Source organism: Elephas maximus, chromosome 6 (genome assembly GCF_024166365.1).
Source record: "Elephas maximus indicus isolate mEleMax1 chromosome 6, mEleMax1 primary haplotype, whole genome shotgun sequence".
NCBI classification, from domain to species: Eukaryota; Metazoa; Chordata; class Mammalia; order Proboscidea; family Elephantidae; genus Elephas; species Elephas maximus.
In genome coordinates this window covers 135,730,649-135,740,642 of record NC_064824.1, presented here as the reverse complement: position 1 = coordinate 135,740,642, position 9,994 = coordinate 135,730,649, and the positions used below count along the sequence as shown (strand labels likewise).

General features: G+C 40.5%; 1 protein-coding gene across 1 annotated transcript; it reads right to left on the bottom strand.

Moving 5' to 3' along the window:
- Positions 1 to 8,756: 8,756 nt before the first annotated feature.
- Positions 8,757 to 9,734, bottom strand: LOC126078370 (UDP-glucuronosyltransferase 1A10-like). Its single transcript, XM_049888855.1, has one exon. It carries the CDS (start codon positions 9,732 to 9,734, stop codon positions 8,757 to 8,759), a length of 978 nt encoding a protein of 325 aa, XP_049744812.1.
- Between the last annotated feature and the right edge of the window lie 260 nt (positions 9,735 to 9,994).

Genomic DNA, 9,994 nt, shown 5'->3' with positions numbered 1-9,994 from the left:
AGTAGGTGTTCTAGATGCTTCATGGGAGAGGCCAGTGTGTGTGTTGCTAAGTGGTATATGTCCACTAAGACCCTAAGGAACATTTAGTGAGGAATTCTGGATCCCAACCTGGGGACCTAATTCTTATTAGGAGTCTAAGACGACTTCATCCTTGGCAATCAAATGGTTACTAGACATTTGACAAAGGTCAATGGCAATATTGATTTGTCAGCTGTGACAAATGGGCCAGAGTAATTTGTTAACTGTTAGCAGAAACTAAGTGCACGGATATGGGAATTCTCTGGACTCCTTTTGCAACTTTTACTTTGCTCTAATTCTAAAACTATTATAAAATAAAAACCTTCTTAACAATTCCAGTCCTATGAATATATCCCAAAGACTTGAAAGCAGACTTTCAAACAGATACTTGTACAGCAATGTTCATTGCAGCATTATTCACGGTAGCTCAAAGGTGGACACAACCCACGTGTTCAACAGATAAATAGATGAATGAAATGGGGTATATATGTAAAATGGAATACTATTCAGCCCTAAAGGGCAATGAAGTTCTGATACATGCTACATCATGAACGAACCTTGAAAATACTATGCTAAGTGAAGTAAGTCAGACACAAAAGGACAAATATTGCAGGACCCCACTTTTATGAGGCAACTACAATGGGCAAAGGCATAGACACAAGAGTCTATTGGTGATTGCCAGGGACTGGGTATTGGTGGGAGGGAAGGATGGGGAGTTATGGCTTGTGGGATTCTGGATTTCTGTTTGGGGTGATCAAAAACGTTTGGAAATGGTTGGTGGTGGTGGCTGCACAAGATGGTGAATATAATTAACATCTCTGAATTATATACTCAGAAATGATTAAAATGGCAAAACTGGGTTATATGTACTTTACACAATAAAATTTTTTTAAGTTTATTTAAAAAAAAGACAAGCACAGACTGGGAGAAAAAGTCTGCAAAGCATATCCCCTATAAAGGATTTGTCTCCAAAACATATAAAGAACTCTCAAATCCCAGAAAGGAAAAAAACAAAGACCAACAGAAAGATATGGGCAAAGATTTGAACAGTCACTTCACCAAAGAGGATACACAGCAAACAGGCCCATGAAAAGAAGCTCAACATCATTAGCCATTAGGGAAATGCAAATTGAAACCACCACTTAAGCTACACACTTATTAGCTAAAACTCAAAGGAGCAACCACCCCGTGTCTTGGTGGGCGTGCAGAAGAGTTACACCACTCACATACTGGCACTGGCACTGCACGATGGTCAGTTGTCCTTGGGAGTTTCTTGAAAATGTAAGCGTACACCTACCATACAACCCAACCTTTACACTATTGTTGTTAGATGCCGTCCAGTTGATTTCAACTCATAGTGACTCCACATGATAGAGTAAAACTACCCCATAGGGTTTTCTAGGCTATAATCCTTACAGAACCAGAGCACCAGGTCTTTCTCCTGCGTACCTGCTGGGTAAGTTTGAACCACCAACCTTCCCATTAGCAGCTGAGCACTTAACTACTGCACAACCAGGGTTCCTAACCATTCCACTAGTAGGTATTTATCCAAGAGGAAGGAAAGCATACTTCCACACAAAGACCTGTGTGTGAGTGTTTGTAACACTCATATTTGTAACATTAAATACTGGAAAAAGCCCAGGGGTCTATCAACAAATGGTGGCAAATCCATACAATAGAATACTTGGCAGCAATAAAAAGGAATGAACTCTTTAACATGTGCACAAGGGATGAATCTCAAAATAATGTTGCTGAGTAAAATAAGCAAGACAAAAAAAGAAATACATAATGTAAAACAGCATTTATATACAATTGTAGACAATGCAAGTTAATATATGTACCGTGACAGACAGCTGAGGAGGAGGTGGGGGTTGATGTGGGGAGGGAGACATGGCTGGGAGGGGCTGGGAGACAGGGACTATAAAGGACATGAGGAAACCTTGGGGGGTGATCCTTATCCTGATGGTAATTGTGGTTCTACTGTCACAACTTATCAAATTGTACACTTCACATACGCCCACTTTATAGTATGCCATTTGTATTAGTGCCCTAGGGCTGCCATAACTAAGTAGCATGAACTGTGTGGCTTGTAAGAACAGAAATGTATTGCCCCACAGCTCTGCAGGCTAGAAGTTTGAAATCAGGGTGTCAGCCATGTTGATTCCCTCTGAGGCTCTGAGGGAGACTCTTTTCCAAGCCTCTCTCCCATGGTCTGGTGCTCCTTTTGCTTCCTTGGCCTATAGACGCATCACTCCCCTCTCTGCCTCCATTGTCACATATCATCTTCTCTCTGTTGTATGTCTGTGTCTCTTCTCTTCTTTTTATAAGAGTACCGCTCATGTAGGATCCGGAACCACCCTACTCCAGTAAACCAAAAAACCAAGCCTATTGTTGTCAAGTTGATTCTGACTCATAGGGACCCTAAAGGACCGAGTAGAATTGCCCCTTAGGGTTTCCAAAGACCTCCTGGTGGATTCGAACTGCTGACCTTTTGGTTAGCAGGCACAGCTTTTAACCACTAAGGCACCAGGGTCTCCCCTACTCCAGTATGGGCCCATATTTACTTGATTACATCTTCAAAGACCCTATTTCCAAGCAAGGTCTCATTCACAGAACTAAAGGTTAGGACTACAAAATATCTTTTTGGGGGACACAATCCATAATATCAGTTTACCCATTAAAACTCTTAAACATTAGTTAACTCATCAATATTAGTAGAAGTTCTACTATTTTATTCTAGTCTTCCAAAACATGGTTTTGTCATGGCTGTGTGAAAATTGCATAAATGGGTTGCAGAGACTGTCTGAAGGTGAATGGGTAGTTGAAGACAGCAGCTTTCAATCTACTTGGATAAGAACACACAATAGCACTTCTCATATATCATCACAGCTCAGTACACAAATATGCGTCTATGCATCTGAAACGAACAGTTCACAAACAAACTTTGTCCTTACTAAGATCGTATTTTCTATCCAATTCAATTTTATTCTATTTCTGTTTTTTTTTTTTTTCTCTCTCTCTTTTTTAATGCTGATTACTCCCCCCTTAGAAGCAAGGATGGCAAGGCTATCTCCCACATTCTTTCGACATATTATCAGGAGGGATCAGTCCCTGGAGAAGGACATCATCCTTGGTAAAGTAGTTGTTGTTTTTGTTAGGTTCCATCAAGTCGATTCAGACTCATAACAACTCTGTGTACAGCAGAACAAAACACTACACCGTCCCTCGCAATCTTTGTTATGCTTTCAAATTCCAGACCCAAAGTTTCTGTATGATCATATGTGAGTTACACAACCCTTCTGACTCATTAGTAAAGATATTGCTATTCTTGTCATTCTAACCATAAGCCCTTATAACCTTTTCTGAAAGCCTTCTGCTGATGCATTGATTCTGACTCATAGTGACTCTATGTTGTTGTCATGTGCCGTCGAATAACTTTCGACTCATAGCGACCCTATGTACCACAGAACAAAACATTGTCCAATCCTGCATCATCCTAACAATTGGTGTTATGCTTGTGCCCATTGTTGCAGCCACTGTGTCAATCCATCTCATTGAGGGTCTTCCTCTTTTTCACTGACCCTCTACTTTACTGAGCATGATGTCCTTCTCCAGTGACTGATTCCTCCTGATAACATGTCCCAAGTATGTGAGATATAGTCTCGCCATCCTGATTCCTAAGGAGCATTCTGGTTGTACTTCTTCCAAGGCAGATTTGTTCCCTCTTTTTGGCAGTCCATGGTATATTCAATATTTTTTGCCAACACCACACATAGAGGGCTAAAAAAAGAAGACTTTCAAAGAGATGGGTTGACACAGTGGCTGCAACAGTGGGCCAAGAGGCCTATGCTGAGGAAGCCAAGAGGAGCCTGTACAGCTGAGAGGGGGTGTGTATTGCAGACAGGGTGTGCACAAACACCTGCTTGCTTGCACAGCCAAGAGGAGCTGAGAAAGCTGTCCTGCACTGAAGGAGGGAGGGATGTGCTCTCCTCCTCGAGGGAGCCTTCCGGACCTTGCCTACGTGCTTCCTAATCCTGATCCCGAGTTATAGCCTGTTGACCCTGATTCTGAGCTGACCCAGTCCTTCCTTAATAAATCATTAAACTGTAAGTATGGTCTGTGAGTTCTATGTGGCCACTACAAAGAATTATTGAACCCAGCAGAGAAGTAGAGAGTGCCCTGAAAAGGATGGCTGACGTCAAAATCAGTAAAAAGGTTGGAGACTGGAGATGTGCCTGAACTCCACCTCATAGGCATCAGCTTTGGGCTCATTCTGGTTCTTGTCCCTAAGTTATATAAAACCACATATGGTTGTATATTTTTATATATCGTTATAGATATAGTCAAACAAGTATAAACCTCTTTGTTGTTCAACATATTTTAGATTTCATAGCTATACCTACATAATAGGTAGATGATAGCTATAAAATGGCTATATGTGTATCTGAAACCCTCTGGGCCAGGACCCAGAATGCAGTGAGTGGCACTGAACTCTGAGCCAGTTCAGGAAGTTACAAGCCCCACCCTTGGGGAGAGGGCAAGTTGTCATGCGATGCCTGGGTGCTGCTTGGAGCCATAAATGATAGAGGGATAAAGGGGGTGAGAGCCCTTTGACCAGGCTAAGTCTCACAGAGTCCTGAAACTTCCTTCTCCTCAACATCAAAAGACTCACAGCCTGGTCTTGCTGAGAGTGAAACTCTAGGCCTGATTTTGGCAGGCCTAATTAAAAAAAAAAAAAAAATTACGTAGAGCGCTATTTCACATTCCCTTCAGATGACTGGACAGTGTCCTGTTGAACAACATCTGCTGAGCATCTGGCATGTCCTGAGGACTGGGTAGACACTGTGGACCAGGAAGGATGGAGACTTACCAGGGAGATACAGAGGAACATGACCCAGTGTAGGGGAAGGCGGCATGGAGGAGTCAGGTGACCTCCTGCCATCTGTTCTAGACTGCCCAAGGAGTGACAGGGCAGGAATGGACCCACTGGCTGCACTGCCACTAACCTACAGCTGCGGAGAGCAGCGCCTCTGGGAAGCCTCATGCTCAATCCCCTCTTCTGGCCTGAGTCTGTGAACAGTGACTCGTTAAGTTCATGCAAGCCCAATAGGGTCATTCTGCAAAGCCTTGGCTTCCTTTAGCTTCCTCTACTCTCCCCAGATGGAACCCAGGTGGCAAACGGGTTAATGTATTTGGCTGCTGAACAAAAGTTTGGTGGTTGGAACTCATCAGCTACTCCTCAGGCCAAAGATGTGGCAGTCTGCTTCTATAAAGATTATAGCCTTCGGTGAATGACAACAATGTCAGAACAATAAAAGAGGGAACGAAGGGAGTAGGTATAGAACTTTCTAATGGAGGGGAAGGCAAGGCAATACCAAGTAATAATAGACTGGTTCAAATCTAGGAAGATAAGGTAAATTTCAATGTAACCACAAAGAAAGTTAAAAAACCTACTTACTCTTCAAAATAAAGAAGAAAAAGTCTCCATAAGGATCAAATCTACAAAAAAGAAAAGAAATCCACAAATAAAAGGAACTCAGCACAGGAGAGTAAGAGGAACAAAGAAAAAGTTAGCACCACAAAAAAAAAAAAAGCACTGCAAAATGACAGCAGTAAACTCACACCTATCAATAATTACTCTGAATGTAAATGGCCTAAATGCACCCATAAAGAGACACAGAGTGACAGAATGGATTAAAAAAACAGAATCCATCCATATGCTGTCTACAAGAGACACACCTTAAAAACAAAGACATAAATTTATTAAAAATCACAGATGGAAAAAAATATATCAAGCAAATAACTACAAAAAAAAAAGCAGGAGTGGCAATACTAATCTCAGATAAAATAGACTTTAAAATAAAATCCACCATAAAAGACAAAGAAGGGCACTATATAATGATTAAAGGGATGACCCATCATGAAGACTTAACCATAATAAACATCTACACACCCAATGACCGGGCTCCAAAATACATAAAACAAAATCTAACAGCACTGAAAAGAGAAATTGACAGTTCCACAATAATAGTAGGAGACTTCAACACAACACTTTCAGTAAAGGACAGAACATCTAGAAAGAAACTCAATAAAGATACAGAAGAGCTAAATGAGCCAACTTGACCTCATAGACATATGTAGAACACTCCACCCAACACTTGAATGTACACATTCTTTTCCAACCCATATGGAACATTCTCCAGAACAGACTACATGTTAGTCCACAGAGCAACCCTCAACAAAATCCAAAACATTGAGATGATACAAAGTATCTTTTCTGAACACAATGCCATCAAAGTAGAAATTAAAGACAGGAAGAGTAAGGAAAAAAAAAATCTATTACATGGAATCTGAATAACACCCTGCTTAAAAACCATTGGGTAATAGAAGAAGTCAGAGATTCAATCAAAAAATTCCTAGAATCAAATGAGAATGAAAACACATCATGCTAAAATCTTTGGGACACAGCAAAGGCAGTCCTCAGAGGTCAATTTATAGCAATAGATGCACACATCAAAAAAGGAGAAAGGGACAAAATCAAAACATTAGCTGCACAACTAGAACAAATAGAAAGCACACAGCAAAAGATGCCCACAGCCACCAGAAGAAAGGAAATAATAAAAATCAGAGTCGAAAGATGAAACAGAGAATAGAAAAACAATAGAAAGAATCAACAAAACCAAAAGCTGGTTCTTTGAAAGGATCAAAAAAATTGGCAAACCTCAGGCCAAATTGACAAAAGGAAAACAGGAGAGGACACAAATAACCCAAATAAGAAATGAAATGGGACATTACAATTTACTCAACTGAAATAAAAAGGATCATAACAGAGTATTAAGAAAAACTATATTCCAACAAATCTGAAAACCTAGATGAAATGGACAAATTTCTAGAGACACACTACCTACCCAAGGTAACACAAAATGATATTGAAAATCTGAACAGACACATAACAAGAGAAGAGATTGAAAGGGCAATAAAAAATCTCCCAACAAAAAAAAAAGCCCTCGCCCAGATGGCTTCACTGGAGAATTCTACTAAACATTCAGAGAAGAGCTTACACCAGCACTACTCAAACTATTTCAGAACATACAAAAGGGAGAGATTCTTCCAAATTCATTCTATGAAGCCAGCATAACCCTGATACAAAAACCAGGCAAAGACACACATGAAAAGAAAAAAAGAAAATCATGCACCAATATCTCTCACAAATATAGATGCAAAAATTTTCAACAAAATTCTACCCAATAGATACTCCATTAGAAAAGTACTTGGGTTCAAAATGAATGCAGACCTAAACTATGGATCCAAGTACAGAACGTAAGTTCTCTCCCTAACCTTTCAAACTGAATCTCTGACTACTCTGGGTAATCCTGCCATGGACAGTAGCAGTCACTTATACTAATTCATCTCTATTCACTGGTGACACAATGCCTTCTCTCAGGGTGAGCAGAGTATTACTGTCTATCTAACATTTTTGTTTTACAAGACCAAATTACGTAGTAGAGCACCTTGGCTCTCGAACTAAGAATGGTTTTTACATTCTTAGAGAACGGTTTTTAAAAAAGTGAAAACAAAACAAAGTGTGAGCGACTCAGACCTCATAAGGCCGGCAAAGCCTAAAATATTTTTATCTGGCCCTTTACAAAAAGAGTTTGCGGATCCCGGATACAGCACGCTGAATTTACGTAAACAAAATAACATGTTCTTTGCTACAAAAACACATAAAAACATTCTTAGCGTCGGTATGAGGGGAAGTATATAATTATTTTTATTCCAAAAAAAATGTCCTCATGAATATGGGGACATTATACAAGTCTAGGAAACCCTGGTGGTGTAGCGGTTAAGTGCTACAGCTGCTAACCAAGAGGTCAGCAGTTCGAATCCACCAGGCGTTCCTTGGAAACTATGGGGCATTCCACTCTGTCCTATAGGGTCGCTATGAGTCGGAATCAACTCGACAGCGTGGGTTTTAGTGGGTTTTATACAAGTCTGTACATTCTACAGGACAACAAATACCGTAATTGTCATTTTGAAGTTTGCACTCACTCATAAGAAATAAATACATGCATTATTAATATTTTATATCTATATAATATTTTATATATAACTCATTGCCGTCAATTCCAACTCATAGCGACCCTATAGGAGAGAGTAGAACTGCCCCACAGGGTTTCCAGGGAGCACCTGGTGGACTTGAACTGCCAACCTTCTGCCTAGCAGCCAAACTCTTAACCACTAAGCCACCAGGATTTCTATTACATATACATATAGTTGTTATTGTTGTTAGTTGTCTATCAATTTTGGCTGGTTGGATAAACTACACGGCACCCAAAGTAAAGACTTTTACGCAGTGATTGAAAAGAACATGCTAGATGTGTATGTTTTGACTTCTAAGATGTTTGCAATTTATTGGCAAATAAAAAATGCCAGGTAAAAAACAATATTCCAGCCTGTTTCCAGATCTTATTTTAATAAAATGAGTATGAAATTACCTTCTATATATGCATGTATATAGGAAATAATTTCATAAAAATAATTTCAGAGCACTTTCCTATGGAGGTGGCATAGGATTAGCAAAAGGCGCATTTCATCTCTTACTGTGTTTTTTAGTAGTTTTCAAAGTAAACTATTAGAAAATGTAGCCTGGAGAGTCATCAATTATATACACACACATAAAAGGGGGCCACTTTATGAAATCTGTTAACCCACAATTAAATGAATTGGCATAAAAGAAGTCATTCAACCAAAAAGAAATTACAAACGTGACAAACAAATGGCAAATTCCGGTGCAGTAAGGAGTCATTCATTTTAAACCCAAAGCCAGGTGATCTTAATGAGCTAAAGAAGAGGTAACTTACCTCTGGCAATGGCTTTCCCCGGTTGCAGTTGATGCCTCCAATGAAGACCATGTTGGGCATCACAGGTTTCGGATAGTCAAAAACAAAGTCAGTTCTTAACAACCAAATGGACGTATGGCTGTAGAGGTCATAAGACGTGACTGGCGTTTGGAGAATCTCAGAGGCAATTTCTAAGCCACTTTTGAACATATAGTGGCAAAATAAACGTTCCTCCAAATGCAAGATTTGGTTCCGTACTCTCTCTCTTAAGGTCATAGTATCTGACAACCCTGATACACCCCTGGGAACATAAGAAATAGGACTGGGACACTGTGTGCCTTCTTCAAGGTAGTGACAAAATGGTCCCCTGGTGAAGGCCACCGATGGGAGTGAAAAATATTTGGCAATAATTAAGCCACACAGATCAAAAGGATCCGTAAGCACCGCATCAAAAGAACTCTCTTTTAGGTACGTCACTAATTTTGTGTCGTTAAATAAACTCCTACAATGTGATAAAAATAATTCAAAGAAAGTGCCCGTTGGACTCATTATTAGAGATAATATAGTCAAGTCCCGAGTTTCCCAACAATAATTGGAAAAAGCCATGAACTCACGATCCTGATCTTCCAGGGTGTAAGAAGTTGAATAAGTCTTTACTGTGAAGTTGAGTGATTTTCCCAGTTGCCAGCTCACCTCCGGCATGACTACGACCACCTCGTGCCCTCTGTGAATGAGTTTCTCCACAACGGCTCGCATGGTGAACCAGTGGCTCCCATCCATGGGCACAACCAGCAGCTTGCCTGCCTCAGCAAAGCCAGGTGTCAACACGAGACACACACACAGAGGAAGGAAGCCAGTCAAACTTGTAGGCGCCATCGGGAAACTGCAGCCCAGAGCAACTCGCAGCTTGGATTCTAAGCTCCTGTGATACAGTCTGTGTGAGAAGTCCAGGCACAAAACCTGGCCCAAGAGAGGGTGTGTATTTGCACGCATGAGGAAACGTGCCCTCACTGCCAATGATTTACTCATGAGGACAATAATGAATAATTATATTTGTTGAGGTAACGTCTGTATGTTTCTCAAACAAGAGTAGCCTTCAATCTTTGGCTTGGGCAGGGATCATGCCTGGTACCATC